This window comes from Pongo pygmaeus, chromosome 8, assembly GCF_028885625.2.
Source record: "Pongo pygmaeus isolate AG05252 chromosome 8, NHGRI_mPonPyg2-v2.0_pri, whole genome shotgun sequence".
Lineage (NCBI taxonomy): Eukaryota > Metazoa > Chordata > Mammalia > Primates > Hominidae > Pongo > Pongo pygmaeus.
In genome coordinates this window covers 31912996-31940305 of record NC_072381.2, presented here as the reverse complement: position 1 = coordinate 31940305, position 27310 = coordinate 31912996, and the positions used below count along the sequence as shown (strand labels likewise).

Here is a 27310-nt window from a genome sequence, read left to right as displayed (position 1 = left end):
TAATGCCCCACTGAGAGATACATACTTTTAATATTGGGTAATTTTTCTCTTGAGTTATGAAAAAAATAACTGAACCATACTGCTCTGTAACCAACACTTTTTTTTGGAGTGAAAACAGGGTCTCAGTCTGTCACTTAGGCTAGAGTGCGTGCAGTGGCACAGTCAGGGCTCTCTGCAACCTCAGCCTCCTGTCGTCAAGGGATCCTCCCACCTCAGCTTCCTGAGTATCTGAACTATGGATATGCACGTGGACAATTTTTGTATTTTTTGTAGAGTTGGGTTTTTTGTATTTTTTGTAGAGATGGGTTTCACTGTGTTGCTCAGGCTGATCTCAAACTCTGGGCTCAGGCGATGCTCCCACCTCTGCCCCCAAAAGTGTTGGGATTACAGGTGTGAGCCACAGCTCATGGCTATAACCAGCCCTTTTATACAAAAACGTCATAAGCAATTTTTATATTTCTTAATATTTTAAGAAACATTTTTAAAAATGGCTTTATTATAAAAATATACCCTAATTCTAAGTTTTACATTTTCTGTATATTTTAAATAGCACCCTTAACATTTCTTTAAAGGTAATGAGGATGATGATAATGATGATGCCTTTACACATTACAATGATGATTTTTTGAGCAAAATTCCTACGTGTGGAAGGAAGGAAGGTCTGGGCCAAAAGCAATGCAGAATTATAAGGCTCAGGATGCACATTGCCAGAGAGTTTATACCAACTGTAATACAGGAAGTAAATGAGCATACCCCTTTCTCAGACTTCCCCCAAAGTTTGTATTATCATTTTTCTGCCAATTTAGAGGCAAAAAAGTAGTATTATTTTAGAAATTTGCAATTCTTTGATTTTTAGTAAGTCTTTTCTTTCTGATGCTTACTTGTTAAATGTTGTCTTTTATAAATTTTTTAAGTCCTTACTCATTTTTATAGTGCAGCATTATCTCATTGTTATATCTTTTATATTAGACAAGAATATAAGAACCATGTCTAGTATATCTTTTCCAGAGTGCATAGTAATACTGCAAACAACATCTGTTAAATGAATAAATGTATGTCTGTATGTCTATTAGAATTTTTAAATTTTTTCCCAATATTTACCTTTTAATTTTTAACAGCTGTATTAAGATATGATTGGCATACAGTCAATTGCATATATTTAAAGTACAATGAGATAAATTTTGATATACATATATACCCTTGGAACCTTAATCATAATCAAGATAATGAATATATTCTTCACCTCAGTGGATGGGTATATGTTTCTCAGGTCTGCTTACAGAGTCTCTCCCCCAACCTTCTCTGTCTCCCCTGTCCCCTGGCAACCATTGATCTGCTTTCTGCCACTATAGTTTACAGTCTCTAAAATCTTATGCAAGTAGAATCATAGAGTATTGCTCTTTAATGTCTATCTTCCTTCATATAGCATCATGTTTTTTCATTTCTGTTGTGATGTAGATCAACAGTTCCTTTAAAATGCTAAGTAATGTTCCATTGTATGTTTATATATTCCATCTGTTGGTGAACATTTGGGTTGTTTCTGGCTTGGAACTACTACAAATATAGCTACTGTGAACATTCTTTGTACAAGTTTTTGTATAGACATATGCTTTCGTTTCTCTTGGGTTGGTAGGAAGGGATTAGCTGGATCCTAAGGCAGGTGTATCTTTTCTTAATAACCAGTGATGTTGAACATCTTTTCATGTTCTTATTTGCAAGCCATGTATCTTTTTTGGAGAAGTGTTATGTTCACCTCTTTAGCCCATTATAAATTGGGAGATTTGTTTTCTTATTTAGTTTTGAGAGTTTTTATATACAATTTCTTTATCAGATTATTTTCAAATAGTTTCTCCCATTTATGGCTTGTCTTTTCATTGTCTTATTGGTATCTTTTGAAGAGCAGAAGTTTGCAATTTGATGAAGTTTAGCACATTAGTTTGTTATTTTATGGATTATGTTTCAGATGCCATACCTTTGCCTGACTAAAGGGCACAGTATTTTCTTTTAGAAGTTTTATATTTCAGAAGTTTTGTGTTTTACATTTGGGTATATGATGCATTTGAAATTTTGTATATGGTGTGAGGTGTGGCTCAAAGTTCTTTTTTGTTTTTTGCATATAGACAAAGCATCATCATTTGTTGAAGGGACTATTCGTGTTCCACAGCTTTCCCTTTGGACTTTCATGAAAATACATATCTGTGTGGATTTATTTATGGACTCTGTATTCTGTTGCATTGATCTGTATGTCTCTTTCTTGAAACTAAAGTAGCATTAGTCCGATTTCTTTCTTCTTTTTTAAGAAAATTTTGATTATTCTGAGCTCTTTCTATTTTCATGTGAATTTTAAAAATTAAATCGGTTAATTTCTACAAAAAGTCTACTGGGATTTTGATTAGGATCACATTGAATCTATATATCTATTTGAAGAGAATTGCCATTTTAACAACATTGAGTCTTCCAACCGTTGAATGTGGTATATATCTCTTCATTTGTTTAGATCTTTTAAAATTTCTCTCTATAAGTGTTTTTTAGTTTTCAGTGTATAGGTCTTTTGCATACTTTGCCAGGCTTATCCTTAATTATTTCATTTTTATGCTGTCACAAATGGTGTCTCAATTTCTGATTTATTGTCTCAATTTCTGATTATTTCTAGGATACAAAAATATAATTTATTTTTGCATATTGATCTTGTATTATGTAACCTTGCTAGACTCAGTTATTAGAAGAGCTTTTTTTGTAGATTCTATTGAATTTTCTAATTAGACAATCATGTCATCTGCAAATAAAGACCATTTTAAGTCTTGCTTCACAATCTGAATACATTTTATTTATTTTTGCTCTATTGCACTGGCTAGAACTTCCAATACAGGGTTGAATAGAAGTGGTGAGAATAGATATCCTTCTCCTCTTTGTGAACTTAGAGGGAAAGCATTCAGTCTTTCATTATTTAGCATGATTTTAGCTGTAGGTTTCTCATAAGATGTGTTTCACCAGAGTGAGTAGTTCCTTTCTATTCTTAATTTATAAAGGGTTTTTTTTAATTAGTAATGGATGTTGGATTTTATCACATACAATTTTTGTATCTGTTTAAATAATCATGTAGTTTTCTTTTATAACATTAAGATGGTAAATTACATTTATTTTGAATGTTAAACCAATTGTGTATTCCTGGATAACTCTACTTGGTCATGACGTATTCTCATACTGTTGGATTTGATTTGCTAGAAGTTTGTTTATTACTTTTGCATCTGCGCTTATGAGGGATATTGGGCCATAGGAATCTTTTCTCCTAATGGATTTGTCTGGTTTTGATATCTAGATAATGCTGACTTTTTAGATAGTAAACATTTCCTCCTTTTCAATTTTCTGGAAGGATTTATATATAATTGGTATTATTTCCTCCTTAAATATTCAGTAGAAGTCACCAGAGAAGATTCTTCATCAGGGCCTAGAGTTCTAAGAATTCTAGATTACAGTTGTTATTATTGTTTATTGTCTTTGGACTTGCATTATTTTTGTTTTTGTTTTTTTCTTTTTTTTAGATAGAATTTTGCTCTTGTTGCCCAGGCTGGAGTGCAATAGCACAATCTCGGCTCACCGCAGCCTCCGCCTCCTGGGTTCAAGTGATTCTCCTGCCTCAGCCTCCCGAGTAGCTGCAATTACAGGCATGCACCACCACGCCCGGCTAATTTTTGCATTTTTAGTAGAGACGGGGTTTCTCCATGTTGATCAGGCTGGTCTCAAACTTCCAACCTGAGGTGATCCGCCCGCCTTGGTCTCCCAAAGTGCTGGGATTCCAGTCATGAGCCTCCGCGCCCAGCCAGACTTGCATCGTTTTATTAATAATAAGAAATCTGCTGTTATCCTTATCATTGTTCCTTTATATGCAATGTGTCTTTCTCTCTGGGTGCTTTAAAAACTAGTTTTGAGCAGTTTGGCAATGATATACCTTAGTATGGTTTGATGTTTCTCATGAATCAGTGTTTCAAGATGCTTGGATCTGTGTGTTCACAGCTTCATCAAATTTGGAAAATGTTCTGCCATTCTTTCTTAAAATAATTTTTTTGCCCTTCCATCTCTCCCCTCTTCAGATACTGGTATATTAATCTTCTTAAAGTTGGCCTGCAGCTCCCTGATGCTCTCAGTTCTGATTTTTGTTTTTCGTTTTTTTAATTTTACTGCCTTCTCCATTCTGTGTAGTCTCGATAGCTGTGCCTTCAGATTTGCTAATATTTTCTTCTGACATGTCTAATGTGCCATTAATTTCATGCAGTATATTTTTCATCTTATACATTATAGTTTTTATCTCTAGAAATTTTATTTGAATTTTTTCATATCTTTTCTACCTGTACTTAACATTTTGAGCATATGAAATCTAGTTATACACTTAATGTCCTTGTCTGCTAATTCTAATATATGTCAGTCCTGGTCAGTTTTGATTGTTTTCTAAATTATGGATCTTATTTTTCTACATTTCTGCATGCTTGATAATTTTTATTAGATGTCAGTCATTATGAATTTTACTTTATTGGGTGGTAGATATTTTTGTATTTCTATAAATATTTTGTGATTTGTTCTGGTACATAGTTAAAATAGTTTGAAACAGTTTGATTCTTTCATGTCTTGCTTTAAGATTTATGTGAAACCAGAGAAATGCACAGTCTAGAATTAAGTATTCCCCCCTACTAAGGCAAGACCCTTCTGTATACTCTACCCATTCCTTTGTGGATTATGAGTTTTTTTACCCTAGCTAATGGGAACAGACAATATTCCCGTTCTTCTGTGACTGTAGTGTACCTTGGACCTTTCCCTGGTCTTGGGGTGTTTCCTCACTTGCCTGTGTTGATCATTACAAAGGTAAGTAACCCAGCGAGGACCCTCTCTGTTGTGCTGTGTCTGTGTGTAGCTCTCTTTTCCAGTATTCTGGAAATCTCTGCAAGGATCTTTCCTCACATAGAGCTCATCGCAGTTGTTTCCATAGGGCTCATTGCAATTGTTTCCTGGCTCTCGGGGATCAGTTTTTCTTGACCTGATGATGCAGGATTTTTCTCCACCCCTTTGTCAGATTTGCAATGGGGAGGCCCTGTTTACTCAGCCTGCCATACTCAACCCCTTGCAGGAGGGAGCACGTGAGCAAACCAGCGGGATCAGGCTGGCTGCTTTGGGTACCAGCAGGAGCAAGCTCCATGCACACACTGCGGTGGTGCCCAGGTGGGAGTGCCTGTGATCCCCAAAATCCCTGAGGGCATGCTACAATGCCCTCTTAGCTTAGCTTTGCCATTTGTGGACAGCAGTGTGTTATCAGCTCAGTGGGCCCCTTGTCTTGTCACATGGGGCGTCTACACTCCGCCAGCAAGGGCAAAGGGCTAGTGTGACAGCCTTTTTTGGGTACCTGCATCCAGTGGGTCCCAAGCCCTTGTGTGGTGTCCAAGAAGAACGAGGTCATGCTGACACTTGAAGGATGGTGGAGGCCGATAATTTTATTTAGCGATGGATGTCTCTCAGCGGAGAGAAGAGCTGGAAAGGGAATGGGATAGTCAGGTAATCTTCCCTGAAGTCAGAGCGTCTCTCGGAAGTTAAGCTATCTTTCCTCTGAAGTCCAGCTGTCCCTCTGAAGTCAAGTTGCTTCTCTCCAGTCAAGCTGCTTCTCTCCTCTACTGACTGAGTCCAGGGTCTTTATAGGCACAGAATGGGGGTGCAGGGCAAGCCATGGGTAGTTTTGGAAAAGGCAACATTCGATTGGTAAAAAGACATTATTCAGAAATAACCAATCAGGAGAGAACAGGCAAACAGGGATAGAAGTTCTCACCTTGGGCAGCAGGTTTCAGCCTACTTTGACTTGAAGGTGCTGTTTCACCGGGGACCTGTCCCTGTCTGCCTAGAATTTCTCTGCCTCCTGCTTCTATCACTGATGTTCAGTGTTTTGAAGACATTGTTTCATATGTTCTGTCTGTGTTTTGGTTGTTTCAGGCAGAAGCATGAATCTGGTCTCTGTTACTCCATCTTGACTAGAAGTAGGAATCATGCCTTTTAATTTTGTCCAATTTTCTTACTTTAAAAATATTTAAAATTTTAAATCGAAAAATTCATCAGTCTTTACCTTAATGGGCTCTGTACTTGGTGTCATGCTTAGGAACATTTTTTTGTTTAAGAACTTATTAAAAAATTTACTTCTATTTTTCAAAGATTTGAATTGTCTTATTCAGATATTTTATTAATATGGAACACTACATTATACACAATTTGGAAAATAGCTAAAATGTGGGGAATGGGGGAGAACACCTGTAATTCCATCACCAAACACACTGTAAATTTATATATTGACATATTTTCTTCCATGTGTTTTCCTGTGCCTTTATTTTTTGTATATTTGTAATGCTGGTGTCCGTCATTTAGCATGTTCATCCATGTTCATCCAGTGCATCGCATCATTAACATTTTTTATGTTGCTACATAATCTTCACAGTTAACATTTTAATGACTGAGTTATATTTCATCAAATGATTATATTGCAATTATATTACCTTTATACTGTTAAGCATTTTAGCTGTTTCTTCTTAAAGTATATGAAGCAATTATCAGAGAGTACATTTTCAGAGAATCCTAACTTTGCCTACTTACACATGACCCCATGAGAGCAGAAATGTGAGTAAGGCCCCTGATGTGTCGTTGCATCTGTCTGCAAGCCCATTCTGGTACATTCAATAAAATCCTATTTGTAGAAAAATGAGAAGAAAATAAAAACATCACTTCTTAATAGCTCAATCCATTTCTAATTACTCATGTAGTTATAAAACAAACTTTAAAAAACAGCTTAGAATTTCTATATTTAGTATGCATTAACATGCTCTCTCAATTACTTTCTTTTTTTTTTTTTTTTTTTATTTGTGCTTGCTTATTTTTAGAAAAGACACTGTTCAAGTCCGGTACATCATAATGCAGAATTCTTTATCAGTACCACCAAAAGATGAAGGTAAGATAAACTGCTGAGGAAAATGGTGATGTGTCTGTTAGATAGTTTTAATTTGATACATTGAATGTCATTGACCTCTAATCATAAGGTAACTTATTTCCTAGAATTAAAAACAAAAATTATAATTATATATGAAAACTCATTTCTTTTGGTAAATAATTTGAGTGTATATGGATTCCTGAGTTTTAAGGACCTGTCTCCTTTTCTAGGCTGTAGCGCCTTGAGACCCCAGCCATCTCATTCCGCCCAAAACTCACAGAGCCCTGCTTATTCACTGGCAGTTAACTGGCACTAACAGATATCAATAAAATTAAAAGGTATTGGCTTTATTGAAGGAAAATAACACAAGTATTTTAGTGAGTAGAAGAATATATGCATATATATTCATACACACATCTGTAGACATACACTTAGAGGATATAGAATTTGTGTATACATTTCTTTGCCTATTTCCCCGGATATCCATTTAAAAAGAAATAGAAAAACTATTTTACTCTACGCAATGTATAAAAAATAAAATAATGATTTTTTAACAGGCACTTCTGGACCTTCCAGAAGAACCTGGACCTCCAGGTGGAGGTAGAGTCCTTTCTTAATCAAGAGTAATTAAATTACCCTCACCATAAAGGGTACACTCTAACCCCAGGGAGAAATACCAGTCTTTGCCTGCCCCATCTAGTCTCTTCCACACGGAAGAGAAGTTCTGACATGTGTGAGAAAAAAGACATATCTTTAATGAGGCAAAATTAGGCTGCCTTAGTGGAACATGTAGCTTTTAGTGAAAGGAGGGAATTTGTTATGAAGGACCCTAAAATAGAGCAAACACTCTTTGATCTCTGCATCAGTGAGAAAGGTAGTATAATAACTCTTGAGTGCATGGAATCTGGATTTGAAACTCAGTCCTACCACTTAACTGTAAAACCTTAGGTGTATCACTTGACCTCAGCTTCCACATCTGTAAATCTATAAAATGAAGATAATAAGTTCCACTCTGTAGGATATGTGGAGACTAAAGGAAATAGCATATGTAAATCACCTAGCATATTGTTGTTTGCGTAGTAGGCACTTATATGATGATAAAACTACCATTCTTAATGGCTGTTATTCATATCTGGGACCTCCTCATCTTTGAGACTGGTCAGTGAGATGGCCATGAGGCCGCCTCTTGCTTGGGATGCCTAATGGCCTTGGAAGGCCAAACATGCTCCAAGGGGACCCATGAGGAGTAAGCAGAAAGCAGAGCCCTTGGTTTGATTTTTATCCAGGAGTTGATCCAAAGAGAGTGAGAGTCCTTGAGACTCACACAAAATCCAGCCAGGAACACTAGGGCAAGAAAGGAGATGGGCAAACCCCAACTAGAAATAAAGAGCATGTGTTTTCCTTGAGTGTTCTCTGGTATATATCCTCTGGAAGATTTGTGCAGCACTAGGTAGCTGATCAAGGGTTTGAAATTCAGTGTCCTAGCTGGTATTACCTCCTTTTATCCAAGCAAGCAAGGAGAGGCTTAGGAGAAAAAATAATGGAACAAGTATCAGGAAAGCTGGACTCCATTCCATACCTGCCTCCAACCAGCTGTGGAACCCCAGGCAAAGTTATTTTGCCCCAGAGCCTCAGTTTTCTCATTTAAAAATCGAGAATGACTAGGTGTTCCTTTCAGGCTCTAAAAAGGTGAGTCTATGTGAGTAACTAAGCAATGAACTGCTTGGCTCTGGCTGATACAGAGGGAGAAAGCACTCACACCTCTTGGCTGCTTTGCTTCTCATCACAGTTTGTTTTGTTCTGATGCCTACCTCTCTGGGCTATCACATAAGCTTGGATACCTCCATTGACCGGAAAGTAAGACCCCTTGGCCCTACCCAGAGCTCAAGTAAACCTCCTAACCAGTCTTTTCTGGGACTAAAGATGCTTAAGCCCAATCCTGGCATTTGACAGAGGGTATATAATAGCTTAAAAAAACCTCAATCATGTGCCTCCATTGTGATAATCATTCTACCTCAACTTTACATCCTTTATTTAATCTTCACAATGAGTTAGACGTAAACCTTATTTTACAAGTTCAAGATTAGATACTTTTTGCCAAGACCACCAACCAGTAAGTGACTGATCCAAGATTTGAACTCAGATCTATCATAAAATTTATAAAGAATATTTATATAAATCATAGAGAATATATATTTATAAATAATATTTAATTTATAAAGAATATTTCTATAAGAATTTATAATTTATAAAGAATATTTCTAATAATTTTTGATCATCTCCTTTTTCTCTCATCAAACATACTATGCTTAATTACACATATGAATGCTTAAAGCCATTTTAAACCAAAGTGAGCAGAAATTATAACTTAAATTATGGAAAATTACATCAATAAGGAAAAATAATATAGATGAATATGTGTAAGTCCTAAGAATTGCCCAGTTATTCATTAATTTACTCATTCATTCATTCAAATGCTTTCTGTATGTCTTAGATTAATATTAATATTTTTTAACAAAAGCATCAGATGTATTAATTATGATTCTGTTTATGAGCAAATATAATTTATGGCTAGGTACAGCAGCTCCCACCTGTAATCCCAGCACTTTGGGAGGCTGAGGTGGGAGGATAACTTGAGGCCAGGAGTTTGAGACCAGCCTGGGCAACATAGCAAGACTCCATCTCTACCAAAAAATTTCAAAATTAGCTGGGTGTGATGGCTCGTGCCTGTAGTCCAGCTGCTTGGAAGGCTGAGCTAGGAGGATTGCTTGAGCCTAGGAGTTTGAGGCTGTAGTGAGCTATGATCATGCCATGGCACTCCAGCCTGGGCAACAGAACAAGACCTTGTCTCTAAATATATATATACACACACACACACACATATATATGTAATATATTACATATATATTTGTTTAATTACATGTACATAATTTGTGTGACATGAGAAGTTTGCTGGGCACATGCTATTTATTAATTAAATGCAGATTGATTTATTTAACAAACCATTGATGGCTAGCTAGAAATTATGATACCTTTGAATTTCCAACTTATAAACACATACACACATATTATATGCATTTCTGTATAAAATTCAGATAAGACATCACCAACAGAGTTGTGGGCCTTAAATTAAGGAAAATATGCTGTACTAACATACTGTCCCCAAACAAAGTTCATATGGTAGAAGCAGGTTTAATGATCACCAAGGTAATTCATACGAGGAACTATCAGATGCTATGAAGAATCCAAAGGTAAATCATACAGAGCCTGAGCTTTTAGGCTCTAAAATCCTGTTGGAACAGCATATATGCCTGTCCTCAATTAGAATAAAGCATGACTAATGCTTTACTAGAAGAGAGTATGACATACTTTGAAAATCAGAATGAAAGGACAGTTGGTTAAGCCAGAGATCCAGAGATTTTGAGGCTGGTCAGGAAACACAATGGAAGAGATGACATTTGTTCAGGATATTAACATGTATGTACAAGTCAAGCAAGTGGAATTTAAGCCAGGGGGTTTAAAGCTGGGAAGAACTGGCAGCATTATTAACGGAGAAAACAAATTTGAAATTCTGGTTTCTTCTATTTAAATGTTATCTAATTTCAGATAAAGAGATTTAACATTGTACTATCACTCTAAGTTATACTATATTGTAGATTTTTCTATTATAACCTAGTGTCACCGTTATTCCTTTCTGTGTGAGAATATAATTTATAGAATTTTGAGAAGTTCATGAGACTTATTTTGTTACAATTTTCTATATCATTCTTTCAGGATTTAGGGATAGGATTTAGTTTTCCATAACCTCCTTTTTTTGTCTGTTATTTTTAAATGATGAACTAAACTGTGTTTTTCAAAAAAGAGGCATGAAAACAACATAATAAGGCCAACTATTTAGATTTGATGAAAGAAAGACAAAGTCACCACACTGATTAAAAATGCAAGTGAGTTTATTTACTTGCCATATAAGAAAACTCACACAGGTGAGCAGTATCACCAAATTATTCTCTGACAAGGACAATGTATGTGTCTTATGTGCTAAGAAGTAGTTCACTGTGATTATGCCAATTGACCACTGAGGTTTGTACCTTGGGTAGTCAGAATGAATTTTAAGTTCCTACACAGTTGGTTAATGCAAGTCCCATTGTTCATTGGTCAGGAAGGAATCTTCATTTAAGTCAAGTGAGAGTCTGTTTTACTGGAGTCTCTCAATTCTTTTTTTTTTTTTTTTTTTGAGACAGAGTCTCGTTCTGTCACCCAGGCTAGAGTGCAGTGGTGCCATCTCGGCTCACTGCAATCTCCGCCTCCCAGGTTCAAGTGATTCTTCTGCCTCAGCCTCCTGAATAGCTGGGACTACAGGAGCGCGCCACCATGCCTGGCTAATTTTTGTATTTTTAGTAGAGAGGGGGTTTCACCATGTTGGCCAGACTGATCTTGAACTCCTGACCTCGTAATCCGCCCACCTCGGCCTCCCAAGGTGCTGGGATTACAGGCCTGAGCCACCGTGCCTGGCCGAGTCTCTCAATTCTTAGTCACTTGTCAGCCTTACAGTTAAGTTTGCCATTTCCTAGACAAGTTTTCTGCAGGTAGAAAAGTTTTCTTATACAGTTCTTCTACCACTTTTCTCAACTCTGTCATAACATTTGTATTATTTAAAGGTAGCTTTCAAATTGTGTTATTTCTATTTCATAAAAGTAAGAAGTCGGGGTGGAGAGAGCAAATGGTTTGAGGCAGACACACAGGCGGCCCCCTCTGGACCCACTGCAGTTAGCTGGACATGTGCTGTACAGCTACTACTAATTTCCCAAATCTTTACATGATTTGACTGCACAACCACAGCCATTACTGTCTATCATGTGAATTCATATTTGAATCTTTTAAAAAAACCCGTAGATTTTCTGATTCAATAAAAAATGGTTATGATACTGTCTAAAAATATATTCTATGTCTTGCAGACATAAAAGTATATACTTACAGCTTACAGACCTAACATTTTGGTATTCGTGAATAAGGATATTGGAACTCAAGTAAGGCATACTTAGGGAGGAGCTAGTTAATACTCATATCATTCTTAAAGTTTGAGGAAAAGACCTTACTTATTTTGGACTTAGTATCAGTTAGGTCTTTTATAAAGTTCTTGATGAATTTTCTATCTTTAGCAGGATTTAAAGCATCCCGGCATGTAGTAGGCTCTCAAATGCATATTAAATTATGTATAAAATGCTTTAAACTCTCAGTGTTTATAAATCAATCACACCTGTTGCTGTGAAAATACTGTCATCTTTTTTTTTAAATGAAACACCAAAGTGGATGGAATTCTAAGGCCAATGAAAGCAAATGTTCATTTAACAAGTATTTATTGCATTTGAAGAGACAATGAGCAAAAGAAGCAAAGGGGGGAAAGTAAAACCAAACTAAGCTCCTCTCTTGCAGCTGTTGTAATTAATAACACTGGGCTGCCTATCCAAGCAGGGGTTTCCTTTTATGGGGATTTAACCTGAAAGTGTTTTTTCTTGTTATCTAATCATAGTTTCACTCTTTCGAACATGGTATGAAAGCTGTTTTCTTAAGCTCTCTATTTTTTTCTTTTCCTCCTTGCCCATATCTCCCCTTTCCTCTCCATCTGATGAAAGAACACTGATCTGGACAGCTGAGCTCTGGTCATTGTTATGTGCTTTTTAGGCTCTGTGATCTTGGCCAAATCAGTAAACCTCAGTCCCTTCATCTTTCCAATGGAGATAGTAATTCTCATCTTGTAACAGTCAAATGCAGTAGATATGGTTGATTCTCATTATTTATAGTATTTATATTCTAGAAGGCTATTAGGAACACTGAATTAGCAAATACTGAGCCATTTGTTCCTAGGCGATATTCAAGGTTAGGTTCTTGTGAGCCTCTAGTCACAACGTTTTTGTCAACAACTGATACATGACCTTGTTATAAGTGTATTTCTGTTAAAAGATACTTTATTTAATAGACAGGGTTAATTTTTTAACATTGAACTCAGAGACACAGCACTATAACTCATGCCCCAATAAAGCTTCTCGAATACAAGTGTTTTCTCCGTAGAGCACATCACAGTTGTCTTGTGTGTAGGAGCACTAGACAGCACCCAGCACTATGCTGGAGACCGTAAGTAAACAGTAAAATCACCAAGAAAAAGAAGCACAAAAAATGCAAAAAAAAAAAAAAAAGGTGGCAGTTTTTGAAATGTAAAAAGGATGCGTGTTTACAGTATGAGAGCTGAAAGAAGAAAGCAGGACATCACCTTGTTCTGGTTCTGCCTAACCTGGGAATTTGCGTGTCAACTGGCTCAAACTTTTTTTTTCTCCACACATGTCCATGAATGACCGTGAAAGCACCACAAGTATTGATTTTGGGGTTAAAAATAAATTTTAGCAAGTAGGCAAATTCACAAATACAGTATCTGCAAATAATGAGAATCAACTGTATATGAATACGCCTTGTAAAAACTTAGAAAGCACAGTAGAAGCCTCAGGATAATTTACAGAATAAAAGCTATTTTTTATGACATTTTTCTCAGATAAAATGACTTTGTGCATTATAAATTTCAAGTTAATAAAGTAACATATTATTTGAAGGTGACCATAAATTCTTAGTTCAGTAAAGCTACAAAGAAAACTACTATTGCAAGATCTGTGACTCTCCAGCCCTCACATTGAACACACAGTAGCAAGGAGTACCACTGTAATTGGATGCTTTGCATTTAGTGCTTAACGTTGCTTTATGACCTCACTATTGGGGGAAAATATCATTCCCTATGTATTACCAAAATATTATGTTTCCAAATATGTGATATTCATATGGAAACACTTTAATCTTAACAAGTGGTGTAAATGCTGTTCTTGGACTTTTGGTACCATTTTATACTGCAGAGCAAGTACAGATTGACATTTGCAAGCTGGTTTTGGTTAACTCCTTAATGTTGGAAATTGGAACTTTCCGATGTAATAACTTCTACAAAATACCATTGTGCATTGTTAGTATGTTATACTGTTGACAGAAGAACAAATGGAAAACACACACATGCCTGTAGAAATATCCTTTTAGAATAAATGGAAATGACCTGGGTGGCCTAAAACCATAAAGTAGACCAGCCATATATGGAAGTTGAAATAAAATATTAGAGTTTAAAATATTAGTAAATTTAGATTATGAGTATTTTTGTTGTTTGAAATAGCTGTATGTCTTTCTTTTTTCTTTCTTTTCTTTTCTTTTCTTTTTTTTTTTTTTTTTTTTTTTTTATTTGAGACGGAGTTTAGCTCTTGTTGCCCAGGCTGGAGTGCAATGGTGCGATCTCGGCTCACTGCAACCTCCGCCTCCCTGGTTCAAGCAATTCTCCTGCCTCAGCCTCCCAAGTAGCTGGGATCACAGGCACGCACCACCACACCTGGCTAATTTTTTGTATTTTTAGTAGAAACAGGGTTTCACCGTATTAGCCAGGCTGGTCTCGAACTCCTGACCTCAGGTGATCTACCTGCCTTGGCCTCCCAAAATGCTGGGATTACAGGCGTGAGCCACTGTGGCCGGCTGAAATAGCTGTATTTCTATTGCTTAAAAAGCAGGCTGGTGATCAGATAATTTACTTTGGGTATGTATCATTGTCAGTGTGGCTGCTTGGCAGCAGAGTCTCTCAGAAATTCCAATTAACCATGTAAATATATTTCATAGCATCACATCTCACTTTGTCAGAACCCCTGCTGCCTTTATATCATTAACATAAATGCAGGTGCAAATAGCATTTATGTACTTTGATAGAAAGCAGTTGGAGACATTTCACTGTGGGACACAACACTTCCAGATTGTGTACATCTGTTCAAATAATGTATCCAGCCCCAGTGACAGGAACACAAGGATGGAAACATCTGCCCCTGAGACCATTTGCAATATAGCAGATGCTTGCATCTTTATTTATGCAGATGGTTAGTGTGATGGCTTGAGCAGGGATAAAAGCAAAGTAGTTTGACAGGGGTATTTAGGATTTTATGCAAGCCAAAAATAAAGGATAGGCATTTTCTGTTTTTAAAAATCTAATAGCAATAGGAATAGAAATTCATAAATCTAGTAATGCTTTTAAATAGAGTAAACATATTGTTCTTGTCTTTAAATTAATGGGCACCAAAATCTTAAAAACATTTATAGAATTCCAGCATCTAACTTGTATTAGGAAGAGCAACTTATGATTACTTTTATTTGGATAAAATAATTTTAAATGACTTTGAATACATTTTGTTTAAAAAAAATCCTTCAGGCCGGGCGCAGTGGTTCACACCTGTAATCCCAGCATTTTGGGAGGCTGAGGCAGGCGGATCACCTGCGGTCAGGGGTTCAAAACCAGCCTAGCCAACATAGTGAAACCCCATCTCTACTAAAAATACAAAACATTAGCTGGGTGGGGTGGTGGGCACCTGTAATCCCAGCTACTTGGGAGGCTGAGGCAGGAGAATTGCTTGAACCAGGGAGACGGAAGTTGCAGTGAGTTGAGATCGTGCCATTGCACTCCAGCCTGGGCAACAAAAGCGAAATTCCCTCTCAAAAAAGAAAAAAAAATCCTTTAAAAACACTGCTCTGTTTTCTGAAAAGATTATATACTACCAAGAGTATCTTGTCATTTGAATATAACTTATCTCATATTCCATAAATATAAATTTAAGTAAGATAAGTTTCTGAAACATTATATAAGATTTTTGTCAAGCATTTTATTTGGTCCATATTCTAATGTTGACAGCTAGTGATATTTTAATTAATATTTGTGTTAGGATGAATTACCTTTTAATACTTTATTATCAAAACTCTCTCCTATTGATCTGCCATGTTATATTCCCAAGGAAACAAAGGTGAAGGGAATAAAACCTAACAACAAAAAGTAAAACATTTCTAGATTTGATTTTCTATTCTCATTCACACAAACCTGCCCACTCACTCATCAACACACACAATTATAGAATCTCAAAAGACATAGGAAGTTAGATTTAATCTAATTCAGTTGTTCTCAGACTTTGTAGCTTCAGGACCCTTTACACTCTCAAAAATTATTGAGGACTCTAAAGAGCATTTGCTTGTATGGGTTGTATCTGTCAATATTTACCATATTGAGTGATTATAAAAAGAAAAATATATTTATGGATTAATTTTGAAATAACAATAAGCTCATTACATCTTAATAAAAATAACCTAGTTTAACCAAATTGACTATACTATAAAACTAATGACAAAAACCACAATTACTTTTGCACCAACCTAAATATTTTTCTAAAGCAAAAATAATAATAATAATGAAAAGACTGGCATTGATTTACGTTTTCTGCAAATATCTTTAAATTCTGGCTTCATTGAAGATAGTTTGAATCTCATATCTAGTCCTGCATTCAGTCAGTTGTGATGTTGTACATGTTGACATATTTTTTTAAAAGCCAGCTTTCCAGTAGTCAGAAAGGAAGGGGATATTTTGGTAGGCTTTTCAGATAATCATGGATATTTTTCTTTGATACTACGCCAAAATTTGTCAGATGGAAACTTCTTTCAGTTTAGTTTTACTGTGAAATTTGAAACCCTGTCCATGTACTTTTGTGTTCTGTTAGATTTTGAGTCTCATACTTGAGTGATTCTTTTATCCATGCATGTAACGTTAAACTAAACTGGTCATTTAGAAAACACTAGTTAAGTGAGTTATGCAGATCTTCCATATACTTCATTGTACAATATTTTAAAAATCATTTATTAATGTAAGCACAAGCTTTTTTTTGAGACGGAGTCTCGCTCTGTCGCTCAGGCTGGAGTGCAGTGGTGCAATCTCGGCTTACTGCAAGCTCCACCTCCCAGGTTCATGCCATTCTCCTGCCTCAGCCTCCCGAGTAGCTGGGACTACAGGTGCCCGTCACCACGCTTGGCTAATTTTTTGTATTTTTAGTAGAGGAGGGGTTTCACCATGTTAGCCAGGATGGTCTGGATCTCCTGATCTCGTGATCTACCTTCCTCGGCCTCCCAAAGTGCTGGGATTACAGGCGTGAGCCACCACGCCCGGCCCATAAGCACCAGTTTTACCTGTAAAGTAACTACTGGGAAACTTCAAGTTGCTGGTGGTGAATTCAAATTTTCCAAAATTCCAATTGCCACTTGAAAGAAAATGACTTTTATCATTGGCAACAAATACTGTTAGAAGTTATTTCTTGTAATGCCAAGCTCCATTCATTCACTTTTGAGAAAATGTCTGCCAGATACCCAAGTCTTAATATGTTCATTCAACATATTTCAACATATGTCTGTCAGGCATTTTTTTAAGTAAAAATGGTATTCCATGAGAAAAGTAGCCAGGTCAGCTTTATGGGTGAATTGAGTGCCTGTGCTCAGGACAACAGTCCTATTTCCATATGCAGCAGACATGTACTCTTACTGTGAATGATTTCATCACAGAATATTAAAAAGCCATGTACTCAAGGATCAAAATTTTGTAAAGCTAAAATTTTGTACTGCTTTTTTGTTGTTCCACTGTGAGAGTGCCACAGTGAAGAATATGACTGCTTGAACAGTTTGTGGGCACTACCTTACTTGGCTAAGTTGCTAGAGAAGTTTTACCCCATCAGTGCAACAAGTGCAAATGTTGACACAAGGCAAATGACATCTTGATATGAGTATGAAAAGAGTATTTGAGACCCTCCCTGAGGGTCTGCAAACCCTACTTTGAGAAACACTAATCTAATCTAATCCTCTCTTGCTAAAGAGAGGAAACTACAGCCAGGAAGGCCGAAGGATTATTATATTGCTCAAATTCATTCCAGCAGTATAATAAATAGAAACACCAAAGCCAGACGTCTACTCTCTTATCATACATGTAATGCAGTTTGTCTTGTTTTCTCTGAGGAACTCCTCCCCCAGCCTCCTGCAAAAAGAAAATTCCTCAGATCCAAATCATTACACCATAGCACTGATATATTATCAAGTTTTCTAAAGGAGCAGGACTTGCCACATAAGGAATTTAGAAATTCTTTTAGCATTTTAGACTTTTCTTTCAGTCCTAATGTTCTTTAGTGTCATCAGTTTTAGAAGAAGGTGGTGTAAGATTAAGAAGTATCTAAGAAATGTATATTATTTTTAAAATTATAAAAGACCTTTGTCATTTTTTTCATTTTTACTCATTGAAAAATTACTTTGTCACTGCTTAAAAGTGTCATTAAATGTGTTGTGTTATTGTTGCTTCAGAATAGTCAGATACTGGTGTAAGCCTGATTTGGTCACCAGAAGCTCTGTTAAAAGAAGGCCATAGATACAGTGCTGTAGGGCACTGCGCATTGCTATGTGTGAATTCATTAACTACCTCTCCGGTGACCATGCTGTAGATTTCTCTTAGAAGAAAGACATGTTCTCTCTCTCCTAACAGTTGCACTGTGATTGGAAAAAGGTTGTTCAAAAAGATCTTTCTTTTCTCAACATTAAGATGGATTATGTGGCACTCACCAGTCACTGGAAGAGACTGACATGTAAATAGATAAATTGCTAAACAACTTAGTTCCAAGTTCAGTGTGTTGGAATGGAGGGAGAACAGCTTTGGTGCCAGACAGACCTGGGTTAAAATCCATGTCTCAATACCTGCTTTGTGATCTTGCAAGAAGTGTTGTTTTCACATCTATGGACTGGAGGTGTTAATACCAAGAATTGGTGGAGGACTTGAGATAGTAGATTAAGCATTCGGTCTGACTTCTAACTGAGGGGCATTTTAGTTCTTCAAGATAGAACTTCAGGATTCTAGGGGTTCAAGGGAAGAATAGAAATGGATGAGTAGAGGCGGTGTATATATACACATCTACCATAGATTGTCTCAGGAAGAAAAGGAAGGAGATGGGGCCTAATGACTCTTTCTTGTTGCTGTTGTTTTTCTGTTTTTGTGTTCAGCAGTAGCATAGCAGAAGGAAACCATGTCAATATGGTTGAAAGTTAATAGTTCGTTCCTTCAGTAAAAATATGTTGTACAACTGCTAGCTGCTGATCTGGAGACTGGGACCCTGGCAGTAACAAAACAAGCCCCTGCTCTTTTGGAGCTTACATATTAGCGAGGAGACAGATAATGTAATATCATCGTGAAGGTAAGTACCTCGAAGGACAGTGAAGCAGAAAAAGAAAATAGCAAGTGATCACATGGGGCTGAGCAGCTCCTTTTAGATAGGATGGTCACAGGCCAGCCTCCCTGAGAGCTGGAGAGCTCACCAATGGTGCAGTATCCCCAAGGCACAAGGGGCCTGGAAGGAAGGGTAGCCTCCAGACCAGGGTTGGGAATACTCCATTTCCTTATTTTCACATGCACCTTTTTGTACATTTTAATATATCAGGATTTGAGCATTGCATATTTAGAGTTATAGTACTTCTCCTTTCCCCATCACAGAAAAGGTTTTTATAAATTTGTGTGGCATAATCAAAGACAAAAAGGGAGTTTACAAATAAAAGGGACAGTGAATGAGTTCCCACATAATAGCCTCTCTTTTTTCCACGAAGTCAATGTCAAAAAACATTGGCAAGAGAGAGATGGCCCTGGGGATAGGGCAGGGGTGGGGCAGAGGGAGAGTGCCTCAGAAGAGCAGGGGAAGGAACCTGGGCCACCAAGAGTCTCTTAGGGACAAGTTAAATAGACTGTGGAATCGGTTTTGAACTAGAAACTTTAAACTTAGAACATTGTCCAGTGTTCACAATGGTTGGATTTCTCCAGCACCAAATAACAGGCGGTGGAAGTGGAGAGCACAAGGTGGGGCCAGCTGGGCAAGGTTCTGTAGGAAGACAGCAAGGGGGCGAACCTACAATATGGGGGGAGTGCGTGTGGATGGTCCGCCAGGAGGCCGGCTCTAGAATGGGAGGATCTACCTAAGGAGACCACTCACAGGCACACATAGCCTTGGGGCAAGGAGAAGCAGTGGGCTGTGTCATCACTCCATCTCCAGGGAGGTGGGAAAGTTGACATACTCTTCATCTGTGGATGAGAGTAGATATTCCCTTCAACCCAGGTTTTGTAGTCATCACTAAAAGACAATAAACATATTGGTGGAGAAGAAGGATGGCAGAATTCAAAGGCAAAGGAATCCAAAGTAATCACCACAGCTTTCAAACTCCGCTGCCTTCACTCTTGGTACTGGCTCAGGTCAGAATCTGATGGCATCAGTCACACGACAGGATCTGTAGATGCCAGCTAACTCATAGACAATTAACCTAGTCAGCTCCTCAAAGGTGACTAGCACAAACCAGTCATCTCAGTACCCACCGGTGCCTGGGACTTCATGTTCTTTTTTATTATTTTCTTCAAAGTGTCAGTATTGTAGATGGTCCCTCTATGTTAAGGAAAGGTGTGTCTTCATTAAAGAAATAAGGAACAGTCAAGACTTACCAGCAGAAATTTAGGGAATAATTATCAGCATAACAAGGGAATACTTGACTTCTTAAAGATCCGTGGCTGTCCAACCTTGTGCATTTGTACTTACAAATCATGAACTATTTGACATAAAAGCTGAGGTATAGAAAAACGTGCAGCAAAAAAATGTTATAAATCACTGTGAGTTAAAGATAAATTAGCAGTGAAGATAAAGCATCTGTAAAACTACTATAAAGCAGTGAAACAATTCATTTTTTAAAATGTAGTTTGCACATTCCTCAAAAATACCTCTTTTAGATAAAGTGAACTTACTTTTGAAATTATAGTATAAAAGCGATACCTTTGTAATTTTGGTTCCCTGCTTTTTGAAACATTGTGATCTTTACCACTTTAGTTTCATAATCATAGTGTTTTGACCAAAGGCAAGAAACTTCCAGCCTTTTGCATGTGTTCTAGTTTAATTGTTTCAACTGACTTCACATTCTGATGTTGAAACCTTATCTTTCTGTTTATCCCACTGAGGAAAAGGTTTTTTTCACCAACTGTCATCTTGTTAGTCATCAAAGATACTTAACTGTTCCAACTGCTATTGAAAAATAAAAGTAGGCCGGGTGCAATGGCTCATGCTTGTAATTCCAACACTTAGGGAACTGAGGTAGGAGGACCTCTTGAGCCCAGGAGTTTGAGACCAGCCTGGGCAACATGGTGAGACTTCAACTCTACAAAAAAAATGTTTAAAAACTAGCCACACAGAGTGGTGTGCATGTGTTGTTCCAGCTACTTGGGAGGTTGAAGCAGGAGGATCACTTGAACCCAGGAGTTTGAGGCTGCAGGTGAGCTATGATCATACCATTGCCCTCCAGCCTGGGTGATAGAGCGAGCCCCTGTCTCAGAAGAAAAAGAAAATATAAAGAAAAAGGGCCCATTTTTAATTTGTTGGTGGAAGATTTCTTGCCATGCCATATCTGTGCAGCTCTTTTGTGGATGTTTCCATGTTCACCAGCCCTATTGAGAAACAGCTGACTCGGCAAATGTCAGAATGTCCTGGAAGGACAGTGTGCACAGGTATTTATGATGGTGATAGAAGGTCAAATGAAATGACCTGCTGCTTTTCACCATGTTGGAGTTCATTTATCAAGGTCCAAATTTCAATTGTGTGACTCAACTGAGTATTAACAATTTTAGTGATAATAACAACAAAAAGAATATTGAGAGAATGGGGTTAACAAAGCATTTCAGAAGTTTCCATTTGCCTGGCTTAGTGTCCATGGAAGGTCATTAGCTCTTAGTTAACTTCTTATGCTCCTCGGTCATTCTTAGATTTGAGTAAAGATACTGGCTTGAATGTTTTGTAATAATGAATAAAATCTTATGCGTGCTACAAATTATTTTTGCCAAAAGATAAACAACTTTATCTTTCTAAATGTATTAAAAACAAATGTATTTCATATGGCTTTCAACCATTTTTTATCAGAAGCATTCCAAATCAAAAACAATTCCTTCCAGAAATAAGAACTAATAAAAGCTTCATAATTAGAATGAAGAAGAAATTCATTGAAATTGAGAATCATTAAAATATATTTTAAATGGTAAAGCTTTTTAAATGTACTTTTCCCTTGGGAAATTAACTATATGGCCCTGAAAGAATAGTTAGTTACTTCTGTTTATCAACCACATTGTGTTATTTTTTTTAATTGCCACTGGTATTCTAGGTAATTGGCTTTTAAATTCTTTCACAAAGAATGCTTGTTCCCTCTTGCAGCATGATATAGCCAGCCCTCCACATCCTGGATTCTGCGTCTGTGGGTTCTGCATCCATGGATTCAACTAACCACAGATTGAAAAAACAATTTCTAATTGCATCTGTATTGAATATGTATAGACATTTTTTTCCTTGTCATCATCCCTAAACAATACGGTAAAACAACTATTTACATAGTATTTACATTGCACTAGGTATTAAAAGCAGTCTAAAGATGATTTGGGGTATACAAGAGGAGGTATGCATAGGTTATGTGCCAACACTGTGCCATTTTACATCAGGGTTTTGAACATCTGTGGATTTGCATGTCTAAAGGAGGTCACTGCCCTGTGGAGGAACCAATCCCCCCAGATGGTAAGGGACAACTGTATTTATATATCTCATTTAGTCCATTTTAGGGGCTATAGTTCCTCTTTCAGTGCCTAACTTTTCTTTCTGTACTCAGGCTGTCTTAAAACTTATAATAATTTATTCGGCAAAATACTAAAGTCTACAAGGCAAGTGTCCCTAACCCCACTCTGGGCCCCATCCCCCATCACAGGGCCACTGAGATCTGTACTTACCCCACTTTCTTGAACAACTGCTAGGGTAGTTGCTTTCTTCCCTGCTAGGTTTAAGACCAACAATTGGCCTCATTACTTACTAGGTATAAACAAAAGTGGGAAGGAGTGTCTCCATAAAGTAGCTCTTTAAAATGCATGTATGTTAACCCTATTCGCATTGAATTGTTAATCCAATTAGCACTTTATCAATTGGGATACAAAAATTTACAGAAGGGCAAGTGGGAGTGGGGTGTGGACAGGGAATCAAAGAGCCTGGCAAGACGGATTGGATTAGATGTAAGGAAAGATTGAGCTACCAGCGTGAATATCGGGAGAGAGGCAGAAGATTTAAAATACAGCTTCATTATTTACAAGCATAGAGGCAAAGGAAAACTTACTCTTCACCCCTCTGAAGGTTCACTGATAATGAGCTGACAGATCAGCAGATTAATTGGAGAAAAGGTATATACATTGAATCAGTTGTGTTACATGACACGAGAGCCTTCAGAATGCAGACCCAAAGATGGGAAACTGTCCGTTTTCGTGCTGAGGTTCAACAAAACATGGATAGCTGTGGAGAAATATAATTGAACAAAAGGGATGTGATCTAGTGCTAATGGAGTGAGTGAGGAAACCCAGCAAGGCTTGTCTGTTTTGGATTGCTGTTGACCTCTGTGCAGCATCCCTTCCTTCTGGATATGAGGCAGGACCCTCTCTGGAATGGAGGTCCGATGACCTACAATCAAACAAGTAGGTCAGATCATTTCTTTATGGCCAGGGTTAGAGTAATAATTTCAGGTTTTATGGTTGGCTTTGGGGAAAAGTGGTTCTGGTTTCTATGACTCACCTTGGGGAAGAGGGATTCTAGATTCTATGGCTAATCTCGAGGGAAAATGAAGGGCCAGGGACAGAAGGGCAGAGAGATTTTTGCTTCTGAGGTCTTCATTTTGGGAAACTATCTTTTGAGGCCAGCACAAGTAATAGCCATTTCTTTTCCCTGTCCTTCATTTACCTTTCAAAATAGAAACACTACTTTAAGGATTCAGAACTACTTCCATATGCTGAGCATTCAAGATTTGTGCCCTTTTTTCCCACCAGAAATAAATGTCAACAACCCGATAGTCTCTAGCAAGAGAAAGTGGAAAACTAGTATATCTGCTGAGCATCTAACATGTAGCACCATCATGGGTATTTTTCTCATTTAATCCTGACAGGGACCTTTGTAGGCAGATATTATTATGCCCATTTCATAGATCCTAACATTTAGGCACAGAGAGTGAAGTGCCAAAGCCACAGGTACATGACAAGAGCCAGGAGTTGAAACCAAATCTGTCTAAACCCCAAAACACACAATCTTTCTACTGAAGATCAGATGCTGGCCGTAACCACACGTAGTAGCTTACAGTCAGCATGCAGAGGTAGAAAGAGCCTTTGGAATAAAATGGGCTAGGATTTGAGTTCCAGCACTGTTACTTATGAGCTTAGAAATCCTTGTAAAACAGACTTGGCTGGGCACGGTGGCTCACGCCTGTAATCACAGCACTTTGGGAGGCTGAGGCAGGTGGATCGCTTAAGTCCAGGAGTTCAAGACCAGCCTGGACAACATGGCAAAACAATATATAAAAAATACAAAAATTAGCCCAGCATGTTGGTGTGCACCTGTAGTCCCAGCTAGCTGGGAGACTGACGTGGGAGGATCACCTGAGCCTGGAGAGTTTGAAGCTGTAGTGAGCCGTGATTGCACCACTGCAGTCCAGCCTGAGTGACAGAGTGAGACCCTGTCTCAAAAACAGACAGATACAACAGTGGTTCCTAATTCAGGTTTTTTGGGTATTAAGTGAGATAATGCATGTTATATATTTTGCACAGTACCTAACCCATAAAATCTGCTTATCATTGGGATAATATTAAAGAAACAGTATTGATAAAGAAGCTCAGCTCCTCAGAAAATGAGAATTTCCTTCCCTGCTAAGTGAGGTGATGGATGCACTGTTTGACAAGACAAATCTCAAAGGCCTGTGCTGAGTGGAAGTTGCCTGCATGTCACTGGTGGTGGTAAGGAGGGAGAGGGGAGTTAGCTAAGAGCAATAATTGAGCAGAACACAACAAGTATGTCAAGGAGAATGGACTAAACTAGACTCAGGATACAAGATCTCCAGTTAGGAATGTGCTTGTTTCCTTTGCATTGTCTCAAATTTCCTGAAATATAGGTCTGAGACATGATGACTCTAGGAGGTCTCCATGCTGCAGATATGTGGACTAGAAATGCATTTGGCATCCTGAGTCCTTAGAAACAAAAGAACACTTGTGCCTATTGCTGGCATGTTTTACAGTGCACGCTCTATAGTCAATGCTCAATAAATTCCTGTTGACTCTGACTGCTGCTGCAGACCCTGGACAGTGGCTTGGGGAGAGGGTAGGCAGTGGCTAAAGGTGTTTATAGGTTTTTCAACAAAATTAAGTTGCACTGCCTTGTGTTATGAGACATTGCTTTTATCCCAGACCTCTCCAGGGTTTTACCATATTTATTTTAACTAGAGACAGTCTTGGGGAACAGTTTGAACCCCAACTGGAATTTATTATTTAAAAGCCAAGTGGCAGGGAAAACAGGGATAACAACGAATGAAATTGAAAATAGCGTATTTCAGTTTAATAAAATTAAAACCAGAACAACACCTAAAATTTTTGGCTCTTTAGTGACCAAGACTTGGCAGAACTTTCCTCGTGAGCCTGGATCCAGGGGGCCTGTTTCAAGAGCAGGGGGACACGCCTCTCTTTCTCTGCCTGCTCCCTTCTGCACTCTTAGCAGTAGGCCTGTGGGCCCCAGCAGATGGAATAATGGAACTTTGCCCAAACCAGCGACCAGATGAGGTTGAACAACTTTATTCAGAAGCAACAAAGCAGGCTTTGGTTTTGCCAATGGAAATCAGGAAGTGAGCTGTTTGTAGCTATCTAGAGAATTGCCTCATGTGCTTGTCTCTTAATACTATTTGTGGTAGCTCCATTGTGAAGCAGTTTAATAAAGCTGGGTAAGACATTGGCACCTAGTGCTATTGAGCCCTCATTCTTTCCTCCACTGCCTTTAACATGTAAATGATATCCATCAGATCCAATCCTTTGATGGCAATGGAGGAGGAGGAGGAGGAGGACACACGTTGCACATTCTCCAAATATCCAGCAGCCTTTCTGGATTTCTCAGAGTCCTATGGATACTAAGTGGCAAATTCAAATATAAAAACATGCTTTTGCTTTCAAATGCCTATTAATTTTCTGTGAGTTATCTCTAATAAGTGGGCTTTCAGAAAGTTAGTATAATTTAATGGTAATAGAAATTTTAGGCCAGATGTGGTGGCTCACACCTGTAATCCCAACACTTTGGGAGGCCAAGGCGGGTGGATCATTGTAGGTCGGGAGTTCAAGACCAGCCTGGCCAACATGGTGAAACCCCGTCTCTACTAAAAATAGAAAAATTAGCCGGGCATGGTGGCACATGCCTGTAATCCCAGCTACTCGTGAGGCTAAGGCAGGAGAATCACTTGAACCTGGGAAGTAGAGGTTGCAGTGAGCCAAGATCTCACCACTACATTCCAACCTGGGTGACAGCAAGATTCTGTCTCAAAAAAAAAAAAAAAGAGAAATTTTAGAATATGACAAGCCATTTCTATTTCAAAATTTCTTTATTTTTTTCTATTTAAAATTTAAATATGGTATTACGTTTTGTGATAAATTCGGACAACTTTACATATAATCCCCCCGCCCCTTTGAAGGAAAATGAAGAAAAAGGTCATTGCTTCGAATTGGAGTGGGACAGCTCTGGGTTGTGTGGACTTTGGCAGATTATTTAACTTCCTCAAACCTCATTTTTCTTAATCTATATAAGGGGAACAGTAATACTTATTCGCAGAGTTTGGATGAAGATTTAATTAAAAGACCTAGCACCAATTCTAGACCATAATAAGGGCTTAACACTTCCTAGTTTCCCTTTAATCCCAGCTAGATCAATTTCTCACCAACTGTAAATGTCAGTTTTCAAAATCGTTATTTTAGTATGCTTAACATATTAAAAACAGCCCATATTTAAGATCCTAATATTAAGTATTCCTGTTGAATAATTGTACAAAATTAATTTTACTGAGCAACCCTTTTATGTCTTCAGTTAATAAAAGTCCATGTTTAGTACCCGAGAGTCCTGTGAGTCTTTTTAACTGTGTTACGGGTAGTTGTGCAGGATTTCCAGAAATTATGAATGTCAGTGGAAATTTTTACTTCTCATTATTTAGGGCACAGTTCTGTAAGATCTATAATTTAGTGGGTGCAGGTGAGAATTTTTAGATCACACCATCTGTGAAAGGCCTTGTAAATGTGTAGTGGAATAAACCACTGTTGTATAACTATATTGCCAAGAAAGACTTTCTGCAGTCATACTATCTTAGTGTGTTAGAGTTTTTAAAAACTTAATGGCATTTTCAGCTTCTCTAAGGGCATTTTCAGCTTCTCTAAGGACTCCTGTTGTTCAGACTACTAAAAATAAATAAATAAATAAATAAATAAATAAATAAATAAATAAATAAATCACGAGTTATTCTAGCATAACTGACCTTTATTGCAAATTGCCTTATTTTATCTTAAAGAGCAAATGTTTGGAGGAATAATTCGTACAACTCCACTTGTCCTTGGGAGGT

At 37.6% G+C, this 27310-nt stretch overlaps 1 protein-coding gene and 1 long non-coding RNA gene across 23 annotated transcripts in view; one reads left to right on the top strand and one right to left on the bottom strand.

The window, feature by feature from the left end:
• The window catches only part of LOC134740143 (uncharacterized), a 53044-nt gene that overhangs the window by 8055 nt on the left and 17679 nt on the right, over nt 1–27310 (bottom strand). Inside the window, exon 4 of the long non-coding RNA XR_010127403.1 lies at nt 6622–6712. This is a non-coding gene — a long non-coding RNA (uncharacterized LOC134740143). The remainder of the gene's footprint in view (nt 1–6621; nt 6713–27310) is intronic.
• ZNF438 (zinc finger protein 438) overlaps nt 1–27310 on the top strand; it is a 188492-nt gene that overhangs the window by 149680 nt on the left and 11502 nt on the right. For 6 of the 22 annotated variants that reach the window (XM_063669741.1, XM_054435312.2, XM_063669742.1 and 3 more), the window contains one exon: nt 6906–6973. The exons of 14 other annotated variants lie outside the window; for them this stretch is intronic. In XM_063669741.1, coding sequence (XP_063525811.1) covers nt 6937–6973 — 37 coding nt within the window. In that variant the 5' untranslated portion in view covers nt 6906–6936. Of the gene's footprint in view, nt 1–6905; nt 6974–22127; nt 22243–22330; nt 22441–27310 lie in introns of those variants that run through there. 2 more of the 22 variants (XM_054435314.2, XM_054435308.2) reach the window with 2 other exon arrangements.